Source organism: Triturus cristatus, chromosome 11, assembly GCF_964204655.1.
Source record: "Triturus cristatus chromosome 11, aTriCri1.1, whole genome shotgun sequence".
Classification (NCBI taxonomy): Eukaryota; Metazoa; Chordata; class Amphibia; order Caudata; family Salamandridae; genus Triturus; species Triturus cristatus.
In genome coordinates this window covers 361,468,367-361,486,812 of record NC_140594.1, presented here as the reverse complement: position 1 = coordinate 361,486,812, position 18,446 = coordinate 361,468,367, and the positions used below count along the sequence as shown (strand labels likewise).

The 18,446-nt window shown below is 43.7% G+C and overlaps 1 protein-coding gene across 10 annotated transcripts in view; it reads right to left on the bottom strand.

Moving 5' to 3' along the window:
* Positions 1–7,360: 7,360 nt before the first annotated feature.
* LOC146784177 (synergin gamma-like) overlaps positions 7,361–18,446 on the bottom strand; it is a 228,742-nt gene continuing 217,656 nt past the window's right edge. For 9 of the 10 annotated variants that reach the window (XM_085633592.1, XM_085633594.1, XM_085633596.1 and 6 more), the window contains one exon: positions 10,001–10,762. In XM_085633592.1, coding sequence (XP_085489718.1) covers positions 10,565–10,762 — 198 coding nt within the window. In that variant the 3' untranslated portion in view covers positions 10,001–10,564. Of the gene's footprint in view, positions 10,763–18,446 lie in introns of all 10 variants that reach the window. The other variant, XM_085633590.1, reaches the window with a different exon arrangement.

Below are 18,446 nucleotides of genomic sequence, written 5' to 3'. Positions count from 1 at the left end.
GTATTAAATTAGTGGACTCAGTCCGGGTCTCCAAGTCTTTTAGAAGTGCTTTGGCATTGTATTTGACCGCTTCATCAAGCAAGGCAATCACCCTGTAGCTGCTAGATATGGCGAGGTCATCTTTCCAAAAATCGGATGAAGAATGGAGCCCTGCCATGATGTGGGAACACATTGTGTTTCAAATGTGTATTATTCTGCATTTTTAAGGAGTGGCAGCCAGGAGGCCAAATTAAATTACAAAAGATACTTCGGGAGGCAGTTAGGTTCCGAGGCACCATCCGATGTAGGACCCTTAATTATCAACCGCATCACGTCCTCCTCCACAGAGGAAGGGACATAGACTGGTGCAGCTGGGCAGGCCCACCCCTATGCCTGCAAAAACAACAGTTGATGTACAGAATGCAGAACAATGTCATACATTCCCCCCAGTACAGAGATCTGGGTCCAAATCCAGCGTTTTTTTGCTCACCATGCCATTCCAGTTTGAACCCAGCCATATGCAAACCAGTCTTGACCCTGTGCCTCATGGGAACAGTCCAGCCCGAACTGCCAAGCCAGTTCCTCCCTGGAACGGAAACAAGCATCCTAGGACCGGTTTCTGGGTTCCACCCCTCTTCAGCCAGGATAGCTTGACTCCAGTGGCATGGAGAGCACGGGACTCACGTCTGAGCATACCCGTCCCACTCGGGGTGACAAATGCAAAAACAACAGTTGATGGACAGAATGCAGAACAATGTCATACATTCACCCCAGTACCCCTATGCCTGGTCAACATAAAATAACTCTATATGAGAGATCAAAACAGGCTCGGAAATTATGCTACCCTGGTTTGCAGACTGCTGTGTGCTAGGCCTGTTTATGAATTGCCCAAAAAGTTACCCACTGGAATTCCATGTTGGTTTCCTTTGCCTCTCATATCTTCTGCTTGTACTATCACACAGTGTTCGGACACTTCTGATATTTGTCAAATCAAAAGATAAAGCTCTAACTTGTTTAACAACCTTGTTTACATTTTTCTTTAATTTCGCGGATAAACCAAGTGCTGTGAGGTTTGAATCCTTGGGGAACAAGGAGCCTGATTCTCATATTATGTAGGTAAGAGTGTAATAATGCGTTTATCAAGTGAGACCAACTATCAGACAGATTTTGCTGTAAATCAGTAGGGTTGCGTAGAGCATGTATAAGATCCTGAATACACTCATTACCAAGCCAAGAATCTTATCTGTGTGCCTATGATAGGAGACCACCCAATATCCAATGTGCCTTAGAAAGTGTGGGCCACTTGGAGCTCCAATAGATTTGAAAAGTTGAATGCCTTTTTAGAGAGTAAGCGGTACAAGGCAGTTGAGCGGCGTGGTCACCTTCCAATTGAAGGGTAATGATAAAAGAGAAGCTCTACAGAAACAAAGGAGTAGTCTAAGACTGAGTTTCAATGTCTAGAAAAATGAGTGTCCTTCATTGGAACGTCTCCCTCAACCCTGCAATTTACAGACCATAGATTATAGACATGTAGCATCCTACTGAGCAGGCGGCCCATCAAATCGCTACATTGAGCAGGTGGGGGCACCCAGGGAATGCCCCAGAGATGATCCATCTGGCTAAATATTGGGTACTCTGATAAATTGTATGCAAGGTTTAAATTAAAGTCACCTGGTCGTATGATGCATGTATCAGGGTACCCAGAGGCATGTTTGCTTATAATTGCAAGCAAGTGTTTAATAGCCACAGCTTTCAGCTGAGCAATAGGATGCAAACATACATTGAGAAGGAGCGGAGAAACAAAAGACCTCCTGCTTGATAGATTAATTCAATTAACTGTATATTCTCATTACAAGTGTCAGTGTTTGTGGAGTATCAGTCCTATGTGCTCGAAATAAAGACACACAGCCCCCCCCCCGCATTTTGCACTGCCCCCAAGTTACTCTTAATAGCATTTACATGAAGTGTACGGTAGCCAGATAAAGTAGGCGGCTCACAGAGCCAGGTTTCTTGAATGCAAATAATATCGTTCGGTGCGAGAAATGAGCAAGAATCTGCATCGTGCAATATCTTAGGCTGACCTGCAACACTCCATGATGACTGTTAGTGTGGGATGACGTAACCCTTGCTGGGGAGAGAGCCTTAGCATAGCTCTGGATGTAATTGTATTGCTACCCATGTATTGTTGACTCTTGGCTAAGGATTAATACCAACCAGCCCCAATCCTTCCTCATCTGCTGAAACTGAGACTGATTTTGAAGAATAGAAAAAAGCCTCTCTGACCCCCTAGTACAGTTTATTACCAAGTCACTAAATACCTGTGGTGGCTCAGATGCACCTATGCGTTTTCTAAAACCGATCTGGCGGAATTCCTTGCATGAGAGATTACCATAGAGATCTTTCTAAAAGGGTAGGGATACCCGGCCTGAGTCGGCAAGGATAGGATGATTCCCTAGGACTGTAATATAGCCCTCTGTTTTATGACCTTCTCTAGATCATCTTTACTCCTCCAAGTATCCTTGGTGGATTCTTTGTCAGGAATCACAGCCTCAAGCACAAATTCAATTTCTGTGGTAATTGGGTGGACATCTGGTAAATGGTTTACCAGCTTGAGAATATTCCCTCTGTTTAGTATGTCCTGTTGCCCCCCCTTGATTTATATTCTGGAGTGAGGATAAGAATTTGAGCCTGAACCTCTGTGGCACTATATGCATCTTACAATGCATTAGGGGCGGTAGTGACAGGGAGAGAGAAGTGCCCAAGCAGGAGCGGGACTCCAGAGGCGGGTTCAAATGTCTGCCTTATCACTGGGTGTTTGACTCCCTCAGATTGTGCAGGGTTTGAAGCCTCGGCGACTAGATTTTCCTTAATGTGAATGGCCTACCATCCCCACTGAATGGCTCCTCTTTTCAATTTACGGGGAGTTGCCAATTCACCAAAAGGTGGCTGTAGTGTAGTCACTTGTGAAGATGTTAAGACAGCAGCTATCTGGGGGTTTCTGGATGCCTATTCGCTGAACATTGCCATCTTTACGTGCTGCATTTAACTGTGAGGCATATCCAGCCTTTAGTGGCTGGATTAATATGGGTTTTATCAGTATTCATAGCCATTGTACTGGTGGGCAACGTAGTAGGGCCAGTTTTGCTGCATTCATCGATCGGATAAACTTTGGTGTTAGTTCTTAGGGCTCTAACGGAACTTGGCAGGGTCTTCTGGCGCTGGGACTTTGAGCTCTTGTGCACTTTTCCTTCGGTTTCGTTGTCAGAGAATTATAACCCTTAATAGGCTCTGCAAGGGGGTGTATAATGGTGAGGGCCTCTTTGCCATCCACCGGTTGTTCCTGTCAGGGGATTGAAGCCAAAGCCTTTATTTAATTCGTAATCACTCCCGTGTCAGATTGAAACATAGATGCAGAAAATAAAAATTATTATTTTACTCGGGTACGCAAGAAAAGAAAAATGTAATGAGCGAAAGTGTTCCAACCTTTCTGGAGTGAAAGAACGGTGTAGTAAGCACCATTGATTTAGAGAAACAGGGAATACAACCCACTAACAATGAGGTTTTGAGTTCCAGCCGTGAGATCACTAAATACAGAAGCAATGAAAGTCCTATGATCATGTCAGAAAGGAGGGCTAAGGAGAGGATTGGCCAATTCGCTACTTCCGTAGCGAAGTGATCTCATGTTTCCTCCCTCCCCCCTCAAAAACACTAAGCGTGGAAAAGAGGGAAACAGAGATAAAGCTTATACCTATTGGCGAAGAGGACCAAACACAAAGAAAAAAAGGTGCTCCAGCAATAGGAAGTTGAAAACAAAGGGTGCCGCTCGTCAAGTTTACTAGCCTATATATATTGTTTGCTGAATATTCACAGGAATGGTTTAGGATAACGAGTATTGGTAAATGCAGATATGATACCTGAATACACATCACAGAAAAGATGGCTCAGCATTTCATTTGGCCTAGAGCACCTTTAGAAAAAATATTGCACCTGCATCACAAAAAAAATGCACATTGTATAATGGATGACTTCTAGCAGCCTTAAACTCCATGGGGAGAAAATGGAAGTGATGGTGGTAGGAAATAACCCCTCCAGGTGGATGGAATTGAACTGGCCTGAATCCCTTGGCAATCAACCAGTTCGAAAATCAGAAGTCAAAAGCTTAGGTGTTTGGCTCGATGATAAAATGACTATGGCAATGCAGCCAAAAAACTGGCAACACCATGCTTTGGACATTGTGGAAACTGCTCAGATGGCTGCCAGGGCCACCACAATAAATAGCAGTACAGGGTTTAGTCATTTGCAGAGTTACCTATAGGAACTCACTGTTCCTAGGCAGCCCAAAGTCAGTCATGAAAAGACTGCAAGTTATACAAAATGCTGCAGCACGTATCCTACTTTAAACTCCCAAATGCCACTCTGCCACCTCTGCCCTGGCAAGCCTTCACTGGCTTCCGGTAATAACAAGCATTGGCATAGCCAATAGGTCTCGCCTTTGGAACCATATAAGTGTTTAGCCATGCAACAGTTGCATAAATAAATACTTATATGGTCCCAAAAGCGAGACCTATTGGCTATGCCAAGGGGGCGTGCGGCCGCGAAAGTGAAAGTAATCGCGGTAAAGCGCGGCACGCGCGCCCGCGCACATGCACTGTAGCTCTAGGCTGGCCTGGTAGCACTTTTTGGAGCCCTCTCAATAAGTCTCGCCAGACAAGCGCATGCGCTGGGTCAGGCGCGACCTAAAAAGGATACACTTTAAGGTATTGTGCATGGCCCATAGAGCAGGATTCAAAATTTACTTACTCCTTGCAACCCCACTAGACTGCTATGATCTAACACACAATAACTGTTTGCAGTCTCCAGGATAATGAGAGCCAGGAGTGGAGGAAGATCTTTTGCGTTCCTAGCACCTATACTGTGGAACACACTCCCACAATACCTAATTCAAATTAAATCTGTATTAGAACATTGGAATGTTGAGCGCTCCATTGAAGACCTTGGAGTGCTCCGGGCTTCTAATGGCTGGTAAAAGCCCGGAGCATCAACATTCCAATGTTTGTTCACAGCTGTTGGTGTGAACAAAGGCCTCACAGAGCACGAAGGGATTTCAACCCCCTCGGGCTCAGTGAGGCCTTTGTTTTACAAATGAGAACATTTTGCCCTCCAGGGGCGGAATGCTCGAATAGCCTTAGAGCCCTCCGTGGCGGCTCTACTGCCCATTAATGGCCTGCTCCCTTGTTAGAGGTCCTCGTCGAAAGCTGGAGCGGGCCTTTAATGGCCGGTAGAGCTGCTACGTCGGGCTCTAAGGCTATATTAGCTTTCAAGAAATTGGTTAAGACCACCCTTTTTTCACCATGATTTTATTTACCCTCTTTTACTCTGGTCTTTTCTGCATAAAACTTGGTTGTCATAGCACAGGGAGGCCCTTTTGGGTAGCCATGCGCTTAAGAAAATCTCAATGAATAGAATAGGCCAAAGTCTAACAGGGGCATACAAGATGGCTATGAAAAAACAACATGGTGCTGTTCATAAATATTTGGGGGGAGTGGGGGGTGATGGCTTGCCTGCCAGGTGGGAGGGTAATCTGCTCCCTTGTGCAGATGTCATGACTGGTGGAGGTCCAGACTGCCCCAGGTAACAGCCTTTAGTCCGGGATTCTGGTGTAGCCATGTGCGTACTCACACCTGGCCTTTTTACTTGGAGCCTTCCAAGTAAAACGGCCAGGTGTGAGGGAAGGCGTGGAGGGAGTTGTGGGGCAGACGACTGGTGAAGATGTGTCTGATTGGAGACCCTCGTGGTGCTGCACCCGTCAGTTGGAGGCAGGTTGCGCTCCTTCTTTCAGACCCTGCCCTTGCAATAGTTTCCTCTGGATGGACATCGCCACCTGGTGCCACTGAGCCCAGAAGTAGCAGGTCGGGTAACTGCAGAGTTGATAATTCCAAGTTCAGAAACACCGGACTACTCAAAATGGCCTCGAGACGAATCCCCTAATGGGATACAGTGCTTTTGGCCAATCACAATGATAGCCTTTCAACTTGTCTTTATTAACTAAGTGATGCTGAGCGAGAAACAAGAGTTCGTGAACTGCTAATGTAAAACTTGCCCTGTGCTGTCTGGTGTTCCATGAGTCAAGGTATCAATATAATTTCAAAATACTGCCGATTACATTCCTGTCTAGAAAGATGTACCCTAATACTGTGCTTGCAATATGCACCTATTGTTTTTGAGGAGACAGTGAGACACAGATGGCTACCCCAAAAGAAAGTTAGTCGCAGTTACGCAAGGAATAGTGGGCCATATGTATCAAAATAGAGTTTTGAAATCCGCAAATTGCGATTTTCAGCAAAATTTGAGAATCGCAAAATGCACTGTATGTGGGATTTGCTAATAATTTTGCGAATCCCACATATTCCTGTATTTGTGAATCGCAAATTGAGATTCGCAAATACGGAATACCTTCTTATTCATTCCTATGGGCTAGGAGGCCCATAGGAGCGAATGGGAAGGCATTCTCAAGTTGCGATTAGCAATTAGAGAATCGCAAATTGAGAATGCAATTTCACGGATGCCAGGTTGTCAAACAGACACCCTGTTGCACAACTGAAATGTGCATGTGTGCACATGTGGCACACATACATGCCCTAAGGGCATGTATGTGTACCACATGGCACTTAAAAAATGCAAAATAGTGCATTTTTAAGTGAAAATGCAATTTGCCACCAACTTGAAGATGGTGGTAATTTGCTATTCCTTAAGGCCAAATCGCACTTTCTTTTGTGCTTCTTACATTGCACTTAAGGAATCGTAATTTGCGATTCCTTAAATGTAATTGCAAAATAGGGAATCGCAAAATTTGCGATTCCTTATTTTGCGAGGGGGTTTTTATGTGATACATTGTTCACTGCTAATTTGCGATTGCAAACACTGAAATTCTGCGAATTTCAGCGTTTGCGATCGCAAATTGGCTTCATACATATGGCCCAGTATTCCTAAAGGATCACTAATTTTAACTTAAAGGCTACAACGAACATAAAAGCTCACCTGAAACGATTATTAGGGGATGTGGTTCAGCAAATATTACACAGTCGATTTAGGCACACCATCTGACTTATGGCAATTTGTTGAAATCACTACATAACATAAAATAAAGAAATAATTTTGCAGTCCTTTAAACGTATTGGACACCTGATTTTGCACTTTCAAAAGCAGAGGTATGGTCTAGAACCTTGGCGTACACCTGTACTACACACATGGTGTCTTGACACCTAATGTTAGAGTAGTTTCACCTACAATTTCTAGAAACAGACAGGGTCCTCCCGTGACTGCAGCTGATGAAATACCGTCTTCCCAATCTTATGTCATATAACAGAAATGAATACACAAGTTGTTAGAAATGTTTATACAAATTGTGAAATATTCCATAAATAAAATGTTTGTAACACAGGTGATATAGAATATAACATGCAGTGTCATGCAGCGTACGCTGATTGGTCAATACTTTCCTAGGATGCATGCTTTGTCTGTCACTGGTCACAAACCAAAGCCCCATTTGTTGATTGAATGATTGCCCCATGCTGAACTCCTCCATATGCCTCGCACTAGGCACCATTATCTCATTTTTTGCTGAAGCTTTTTGGAACTCACTCCTCAACCACTCCCTCCAACCAACTCCCTTCCGTAAACTATTAACACGCATCATTTAGCTTAATTTTTGCCAATCACAATTTTTGGAGCGTATAGGAATGAAGAAGTAAGACGCGATCATTAACCTCGCCCCCAATGAAAATACAACACACACTATGTTCATTCACAATTACTGTCTAACTCCTCTGCCTCTGCCAGTGATTCAAAGACTGCAAGACTACAGTTCAACTTTTCTCGTAATAAAATGTCGTAACATATACACAAATATAAATTTGCAATAAAAACTTTGACCATCAAGACTGTATTGGCCATTACATCAGGTGGAGAATTCCCCGGGGCAATTCCCCATTAGACTGGAAGCCTTGAACGCCAGTTTCAGCTCCCAACAGGGTAGTGGTGGCCAGTCAGTCATTTAAATTCCATGTCTAGCAGAATTTGAAAAAGCTAACATTTGGCTGCTGTGTAGTTGCTATATAATTTCTCTAATCAGTCAAATAGGAGGAAAGAACTTAGAAACATGAGTTGTGGTGGGCCTGGCTTGCAGACTAGTTTCAGCCTTCAGTGGGGGTCCCCGCCACAGCAATGTGAACTTCCCCAAAATGATCTGTGGGACCAGGCACTGAGCTGTGTGGCATGGTTTAGTAACCTCCTGCGCATTGATCATCTGATGTTCCCTGGAAACAGGATATCCTATCCAAAAAAAAAAAAACCTTTGCTTCTCCCACAAATGCCTCCCTCCCTCAGAGCACCAGCAGTCTTAATCTGCTGGCTTGATGTAATCTGGGCTGATATGCAAACTCTTACAAGGGCTTCCCAGTCCTTCCCTGATGACTATGAAAATTCAAAATAATTGACAAACATCTAGTACACAAAATGATCTCATGTCTATATAAAATCTACATCCACTTCTTAGTCACGCAGCGGGACGCTAAGGCGGCACTCGCTCACACACCGATTACATTCACAAGCATGGGCAATCTTCAACCCAAGGAGGACTGGTCAAAACAAGAGGCAATATCGGAACATGATTGCAATGTAAAGAGAACAGGTAAAGTGTTGCCACAGAGACCGACGGAACAGCCCTCCTCACTGTGCCTCACATGCACTTTTAATTCGAATGGACCCCAGACTCATCCATACACTAGGAGAGTTTAGCACACATTTGCCTCTTTGCAAAGAACCTCATCCAGAGAAATTGTAGTCAATCATCAACAGTCAAACATGAGTGTCTTCTGATGCGCCTACCATCCATAATGACAAGCACCATGAAATGAGACCTGTCCTACTGCTAGTAACCATAATCCAGACTTGAATGAAAATATCTTCCCGTTACAGAGGACAGTTCTGGACGGTCTATATATGCTTGAAGTGCAGGCGCGTCTCGTCTGACATCTGTCACAGCTAGGGTCTGGAAGCTTGGCTCAGACTTGAAAAAGTTTCTCTAGGATGGGGCAACAATTTCGTAGGTGTTTCTAAAGCACCTTTGCTGATTTCCAGTACTCAGGAGCAACCACAGACCAGTGGTCAACTGTGCAGTTGTTGGATGTGGACTTTACAATGAACATTTGTACTGCTCTGTTTGTGAATCTAATTCAGAGATTGACGGCCTGACTCTGAAAACATTTTTTGCACTAGAGTGTCATTTATGAGTGCAAAAAAGATGAGTTTGTCCTCAGAAAATGGAAATCCTTAATCACAGAATCAGAATTAGTGCTTTTCTCTCTGCAAATCCTACTCATGACTGAGAAATATGGCGATTTTTCCATAATCTGAAACGTAGGTTTATCAGTGGGTAAACGGGTGACCCAAGGTGGCCATTGGGGAAGCTGTAGACCCCCAGAAAGTGTAACTTTCTACTGACAAGCATTTTGAATATTGTTTTCCACCCAATCTGCAGAGGTAAATGTACTCTTTAAAAAAATGTAAGTGGGTCCGACAATGGTCTTGGGAACTAAAATAGTTTTTAGGGGTGTAGCGGAGTGGGTTTCACTACATAAAAATGTGTTCCAGACAGAGAGAAACAGAAAAAGTTACACACACCTATGCAAAGGCAAATGTGTACACTACCAACTTGAGTGGACTGCTCGCAGGAGATGCTTGGGAGGAGGAGCATGCATGGAAATCAACAATTAGGTTATATCGCCATGTGCCCACTCGGCGAATTTTGACTCCTGCAAAATTTAGAATTCTAAGCAAAAAGCTGGTGCTAACATACAGTGCAGGTATTTTCACCTTTTTCAAAACCTCATTGTGAATCGGGCACAGAGTGATATAAATCCAATACTTAAGCGGTGATGCTGGTCAGTCCTCGGACTGTACAGACTGCACGTAAAACAAACATTACAGGGCCTGCGAAATAAGTCAGAAGAGCAAATTCCCATTGTAGGTTATCGGAAGAATTTATATTAAAACTGCCACATCCTCACAGCACACAAATCTGTAGGTATGCGCATATCAAAAATACAGCTTGTATAAAATGACACTGTTTCACGGTTCATGCCCTTAGAAAAGTAGAAATATGGTAAACAAATGTTGGAGGTGGAGGTAAGACAGCACCCTGACATTTTCTGTACATTTGTAAGCTTGGGATTGTCTTTTATACTGTCAGGAATGGTGTGAAGTCTAGTGCAGGCATTATGCCAGCAACAAGCCACTCATTGAACAGAGAAAGGGATGTAAATATAATGTAGATTGGTCATTTCTCCAAAAGTAGTTTTCCACTTTGACCCACAGAACAGGGTTGTTAATATCCATTAAAGTGCAACGTTCTCCAAAGTAGTCAGACTCAATGTCAATTTTCATTAAAAGACAACATTCTCAACTCCACACTCCTCAGTCTTGCATGACAATGGCCACTGAAGGACAATGTTCTTCAAAGGGGACAGTCATCTGGTCTTGCGTCCATTTTGGCTCCTCGTCCAAGTATATGGTCAGAGAGAGGTGGTCAGGAAGGGCTTTCAAGAACGTTCATTGAGCAGGGGAACTCTGTTGGTGCTGGTCGTTGCGTACAGAGATCACATCTCTTTTGGCATGATGACGTTGGCAGTTCGGTATCCACGCAATTCAGCCAAAAGTTTGCACAGCTGACATGATACCGGTGTCCCTTATGCATCAGCAAATCTTTTCCGCTTTCTGAAGTATCCTGGGAACAAGAGAAAGGTGAAGAGCAAATGGAATTAAATCTTTGAATTAAGACATCCATGTGCAGAGGACCACAACTAATTCATCATAAAGGCAATTAACGTTTCCTAGTTGGACTGCATCATCATCTCATTCAGTACTAAACAAATTACTTGAAGATAGTGTCATCAACATATTTTATTTTATTGTGAGGTTTTGCAAAACGGAACATGAAAACACACGATAGACAGTAAACAAAGAATTATAAAAAAACAGTGGAATAAAGACAGAGAGGCACTAGAAGGTCCAATCAGGAAGCGCAAGCCTGGCTAGCAATTACACTTTAGTGTTCTGATGTTTATGGATGAACATTAGCGGAGGCTGGCGGTACTGTTGATGGATGCATACGTTTAGTTTTTTTATTTTACAGGTCTGGTCTTTCTGTATCCACACCAGTTGTTCTCTCCATTGTACTCAATTTGCAGAAATACTTGTGTTTTTGGATGAATGTGCCATTTATTTGCATCTACTGTTCAGGCTTTAAAGTTTTTCTCTCCTAGGCCCTTCTTCGAAGATTCAGCCTGCGCTGCTTGGAAGGGGATGAGGAAGAAGCCCAGCGCTGCATCAAAACTGCAAGCACAGAGACAGCCACACTCAAGCATTTGACAATGCACTCCTAAGTAACAGGAACAACTCTAGTTTCCTGGTCCTGCGTGATCTCTCCGTAGCCTTGACGCTGTCGATCATCCAACACTCTAAAAACTCGAATGGGATTTTCAAGAACTACCTTGAAATGATTCCCATCCTACCTCACCAATTTGGTCCACAAGATCAAAGACATTTACTCTCCCAGTGGAATACTCCCACACAACCTCCTCTTTCCAGCCATCTTTAACTTCTACATGGAATCCCTCGGATCCTTTCATGTAGACAGCAGCATTAGGATTCATCAATACACAGATATCTTTGTGCACGCTATTGCTTAGATAATCTGCATAACAATGGAGCGGCCTCAAATCTGGGGGAGTCAGGGACAGTGTTAACCACAAAGTCTATAAGGTAATGTGTCCCTAGAGACAAGATTCAAACAGCAGTTCAAAATGCAGTTAATAAGAAAGGGCTGATTCAAAAAGGGAGTTTGAGAACAGAAATTTAGAGAAAAACCATGAAGGTTTATTACAATTTTAAAGTGCAATACAGAAAAAGGGAATATGCATAGGCAGCATTGAACAAATTAAAGTACACAGAAGTTAATTGACAGAAACACTCTCAGTTACAGAAAAAATTAGGTAAATAGTCCAAGGGCTTGATTATGAGGGGGTCAGTTAATTCCGACCCGTGCATAAACGCCTGTTAACACATGGGTCAGAATTACGAGTTTGGTTGTATTTAAGGCATCCAATGATTATTGGATGTGTTAAATAACTCAACCTTCGTACATATTCAGCAGATCAAACCTGATGAAATTTAACAAGGGAAAGCATACAGTATTTACCATATTATGGGGATTTTGGTGTGTTAAACACCACATTCTGCATACTAGTCCCCACAAACTCATAACAGCAGCTATTTATCACACTCGAGAAATAACGTACCGTATCGTTATTTATCTGGTGCGATATATAGAACCTATACTTGTAATCAGGGACTAAGTCTCAAATGTGCGTCAAATCAATAGAAAATCAGGCAGCATTCCTAGAGGATCAGGAATTAATCATGGCTCACACACAGATTCAGGGGATTTTAATGGCCATTTTCAGCATAGGAATTCAGGGAAACTCCAAAGTTAGCATATTATGAGCATTTTTACAGCAAATCATATTTCATATTTTGTAAACGTAGCATGCACCTACCATCTTAGCACTACCCCCACTACATGAACACGGATTTGCCGCTTCTGACCTAATGCCATCCGAGGTGTCAGAACAAACCAGTCACATAAACAGCAGAAAACAATTGTGAATTAATGCAATGCAGTGTACAAGCAGAAAGAGCCTTGGAAAATTGCAAAAGGCTTCCTCCAGCGAGTTCTTCAAGAACAATGTATCATAAAAATAAACAGTGCACATCTAGCTGCATGTGGTGTCAAGTGAGAAATACAGATACAAAATGAACATCATGATTTGGCAGCCATTTTAACAAAGATGGAGACAAGGCCTGGTTAGCCTAAGTCTAAAAAACACACACAAAAATATTATAATGATTTTATTTCAAATGCAATAACTCTATGTTAATACACACATTTGTTTTTTACATTTCTTTAATGTTTTCATTAAACAGACATTATTCTCTTACATTTATGGATAGAGCAGCAAATGTATTATTTATCTTATTACAGTTTAGCAATTGTTTTGCTTTACATTCAGGTCAACTTTCCATGTATTGCTCCATAGACACAGAGATCATGAATTTAACCTCCCAACTCCCTCCCTAAACCAGCTTCATCTATCTTTTGTTTTGTTGGGTACATTAGGTGTCACTTCCAAAAGTCAGTGTTCTATTACTGCTCAGACTACATTCCTTTTATTCAGCATCATTCTGATTATCACTAGTTTGTACATTGATCCTTTAGGTATCCTCCGTTTCCTGTCGCTCCCCCCATCACGGTCTTGTTGTTTGGGGTCAGTCTTATTAACTCTTTCATCATCATTCCCCAAGTCTGCAGTACCTCTGGTAGTTTCTGGCCCCGGCTAGTTTTCCTCATGTGCTCCTCTTCTGCTGTTGCCCATTCTTAAGGTCCACTCTCCACGTATCTATGGCTGGTCCCTGTGGGGTTAGTCAGTGTATTGCTATTCGTCTCTTGGCCACCATGAGCCCTAGTATTAAGAACGTCTACTGGTTTTATGTTTTGGGTTTCTAGGTAACAATCCCAGGAGATATCTCCTTATTTCTAATGCTACCTTCCACCCTGTCACTCTGCTAAGTTGCTCTATTACTTTTGTCCAGTATTCTTGTATTGTGGGGCAGCACCAGACCATATGTATGAAATCAGCCCCCGTGTATCGGCACCCAGGACACCTCGTGTCTCACATTGTGTTTATGGTATGCAGCCGCCTAGGGGAGAGATATGTCATGTGTACAATACTGTAGTGTATCTGTTTAAACCTGGCACATATTGATACTTTACGTACTTCCTCATGTATTTTTGCCCAGTCTGCCGGGGTCAGTGGTTCTTCGCTGGCTGTTTGCCACCTCTCCTCTACCCTTAGTGGTTTACATTGTTTGTCCGCCCTTAGTGCTCTATATAAGTGGGTTACTAATTTCTGCCCCCGTCATTGTGATCATTATGGTTAGCATTTGCGTGTGTTCTGGAGCATTTGGGAATGTTGGCTAGAGCTGTTAGGTCGAGGCTGCCAGTTTTGCGTATTTAAAAAATTGTCCCTCGCCCAGCGCGAATGTTTCAATTGCGTCTTGGTATGTTGTGAACCTGCCCTCTGGATATAAGTCTGCCAACATTAGGCAGCCCCCTTCTTTCCATTTCTCGACCGACATTGTCTGCGCTACTTGGGCAAACTGTGGAATGATACAGATGTCTAAATCTGGCACGTAGGGTGCTTTTTTTCACACTGTCCTGTCCCTTATCCTGGCCAGTAACCGTATCAGTGGGGGAAGTTATTCATGTATACCCCGTCCTTTCATGAGCAGTGTTCCTAGTTGCTGCCTTCTGCAGGTGCCTGAGAACAAGGTTCTCTCCCAGGAGGGATCTGTGACTAGCCATTGTATTGCATGCTGTAGCTGCGATGCGAGGAAGTATGACTCTAGGTCTGGGATCTGCAGAGTCCCTCTATCCCACTGCTGCTTCATTACATCTAGTCCTACCCTGCAGCTATTCCCATTCCATAGTAGCTGTATCAGCAGAGCGTCCAATTCCTTAAACACTTATCTTGGGAATACCACCATCTTGATCAGGGCTACTTTGCCCATCAGGGACAATTTCAGTGTGTTCCAGAACTGTATACTAACGTGTAATTCTTTTACTATCCTTCCCATATTCAATTCGTAGAAACGGTCTTCCTCTCTAGTGATATGCATGCCAAGATATCGGACACTATCCGTTGCCCAAGGGAGTTCTAGCAGTGGGAGATGTGATACCGCGAGTCCCCCTGCTCGACCTATCCAGTATTGCTGAGATTTAGTCTTACTATTTCGGAGGCCCGAAGCTCCCCAAAGCTTTCCAGTGCTCTCATTAACACTGGTTTTGAGAGTGTTGGGTTGCTCAAACATACTATGGAATCATCCGTGTAGAGCTATACAACGTATTCCAGCTCGCCAATTTTTATGCCCCGTCCTTTCAATGCTTCTCTTAAATGGCATGCTAGTAGCTCTATTGCTATGGCAAATATCAGTGGAAAGAGCGGACATCCCCGTCGCATCCCTCTTTGGAGCGTCATACTTTCCGACACGTGTCTCCCTGTACGGACCCTGGCCGTTGGTTTCGTGTATAATAGTTTTACCCACTCAATGAATTGGGAGTCCCAGACCCATTTTATACAGTACTTGCCATATATATTCTCATCTGACCGATTTGAATACTTGCTCAATGTCCAAAAAGGCCAGTGCTCAATCTTCTTTACTAGAGTCTAAGGGCTGCATGATATGCATGAGTCTGCAAATGTTCCTAAGGGTATTCCTGCGGGTTTGAAACCTGACAGGTCTATGTGTATAAGTTGGGGAAGATATGGCAACAGTCTATTTGCCAAGACATGGCTTATTATGAGCTTAAGGTCAACATTTAGCATGGAAAATTCGTTATTGTTGGGTCATTCCCGGGTTTGGGGACTACCACTATACGTACTTCCCGCATTGTTCTTGGCAACTCTTTCATCTCCCTTGCCTTTGTTAACACCCCCATCAGCCGGTCTGCGACCAATCCAGGGTACTGCTTATAGAATTCAGCTGTGTTCCCATCCGTGCCTGCTGACTTTGCTTTTTTCATTTTTGGGATTGTGGCTTTTAATTCAGCTTTGGTCATTGGTGCACTGATGGCCTTTTGGGCTTCTGGATGTAATCTGGGTATTTCTATCTCTTCCAGGTATGTCTTTATATTCAAGGTGCATGTGGCATTTGAGGTTCTGTGTATACCTTTTCCAGGTGTGCTGCAAACACTGCGGCGTTAATTTCATGTTGTGTATAGGCCAGGCTATCCTCTCTCGTATCGCCAGTAGTGGTCTGGGTTGTGTTTCCATTTTAATCAGGCATGCCAGTAGATGGCCAGATTTGTCTCGCTCCATGTACCACAGTCTTCTGTTCTTATTCCTATCATACTTATCAAGTCTGTCCCATAATTCCGCAACCTTCTGTTGCTGCGCTGTCCAGCTCTGGGGGCCCTCTTAGTCTGTGGGGAGTGCTACTTCTAGTTAGGTCAACTCAAGCTCTTGCCTGCTTAGGTCTTGGTCAGTAGTTTTCTTCACTCCCACCTCTAATGACAAATATACCCCCCTTAGTACTACTTTCATTATGTCCCATTCTGCTGCCCTGCTACCAGCTGTCTTCCAATTTGTTTCAAAATAACCTTTCAGTTCAGCTTCTACAATAGTCCTATAGACCTGGGGAACAACCTTTACAACGAAACTTTGACAACGCGTGCAGTTACATCGCGGATTTTACAACGAACGCAATGTAACCACGCGATGCCATTACAACGCAAGTCTTTACATCGACTTGCGCTAGATGGCGTGCTAACATTACAAATAGTGTAGTTTACTATCCCAACACCTTCCCTACTGTTAAGTGGACTGGAGTTGGAATAGTAAATTACGCTTTTCTAATGTTAGCGCGCCATCTAGCGCAAGTCGATGTAAAGACTTGCGTTGTAATGGCATCGCGTGGTTACATCGGTTCGTTGTAAAAACCGCGATGTAACTGCACGCGTTGTAAACACGCGCGTTGTTATGTCATACATCCATAGACCTGATCGGTGAGTGCCTCTGCATTTATCCTCCATAGTGGTATCTTTGGCAAGGGTCTGCACAGTGCGTACACTATCTGTAGTGGGGAATGATCTGAAAGATAACTGGCCAGGTATTGTGCATCTGTTACTCTGTGTATGCCCGTTGCCTGTATGAAGAAGTAGTCTATTTGGCTATGGGTTTGTTGCCGAAGTGTGGCAAGAGTAGGCTTTTTGGTGTAGGTTACGGTGTCGCCAGATATCTGTGAGGTATAGATTGTTTGCATCTGGCGCATAGCCTCTCTCGCCTTAGGTTTGGCATCAGTTTTTTGGGGAAAACCTATCCAGTGACGCGTTAGCTGGGCAATTATAGGCCCCAGCCACTATGAGTTCCATTTCAGGCGTAATGTGGGCCTGTCTAAGGGATATCCCCAGGAAGTCCCAGTCATCGCTGTTTGGGGCATATACATTGAATAGGCACATATTATGGCCGTCTAGGTTACCCTCGACCAGTACGTACCGACAATTTGGGCCCAAGCATGTCCTCTCAGTTTTGAAGGGGAATCCCGGCGCTACCCATATTAACGTGCCTCTGGCATAGCCTGAGTAGGACGTCACGAAGATCTGTCCTCGCTAACAACTTTGGATGTATTTGAGACTATCACCCCACAAGTGCATTTCCTGAAGGAATGCTATGGAGACCCTATATCTTCTGAGATAAGCTACTATTCAGTTACGTTTGACAAAGTTATTAAGCCTTCAGACATTCCATGTTACAAACTTGTATTTTTGTTCATTACCCTTCATGTCACTGATTTATCACAAGGTCTCCCTCTAGTTTCCAAGGAAGGTTTTGTCTTGGGATGTATCTGAGATCGACACCTTTGTGCACCTTCCACTGCATATTATGACATACCTTCTTTCTGCTGGTTTGTAACTTCTTAACATAACTGACACATCCCGATCCCCTCCGCCCCCCCACCCACAGGCAGTAGTTCCACATTCCCTTAGCTCAACAGTTGGCCTAAGAACAGGTGACTCCGCCCCAGACCTATATTGTCCCTCCCCCTCCCTAATACTTCACCCTTATCCCTTCAAAGATTCAAATCAACACTATCCAAACTAAGTAGTCTCTATTGTGTGGCCGGTCCACCAGACACAGTGCTATCTCACAAGACCAATTGGGCTTATCAAGACTGTGGTAGCTGAAGTGTCCTTTGAATTCAGTTTAGCAGAACTCAGCTTTTCCTGCTCCTTCCTTCTCTCCCCCCCTCTTGCTCGTTACCGGCGGGGGTTTTGACTGTCAGCGCTGTAACTGCACATTATGTTTCCCCAATATACATGTCTACTCACAAGTTTTTGGTGCAATCTCCTACGATTTCTAGACCCACCCTACGTTGAGTTCAAGATCCGTGTCCCCTATTACTCTTCTGGGATCCCATCAGTCTGGGTCTCTTGTACCAAGCAGAGTGGGGAGTACTGATTTTGTAGTGGTATCGTTGCTGATTCCGTCTGTAGTGTTCAATCATCGCCGACCAGAATACACCCTACTGTGGAAATGTGCCTAAAAGTGGACACACTGGTGCAGGGTCACCCTATTGTCCACGGGTCCAAAGACCAACAAAATAGAGATCGGCACTGGAGTTGGAATAAATAACAAGCTTATTAATCACTCATGAGTGGGACCACGTCCACACAACACTCTCAAGTGCTGCAGGAGGTAGTACACTGAATTCACAAACCATCATCCCTTTTATACCGGTTTTCTGCAATGTAAGCATGTGAACCGAAATGGAAAGAACAGTTTTAGAAATAGCTA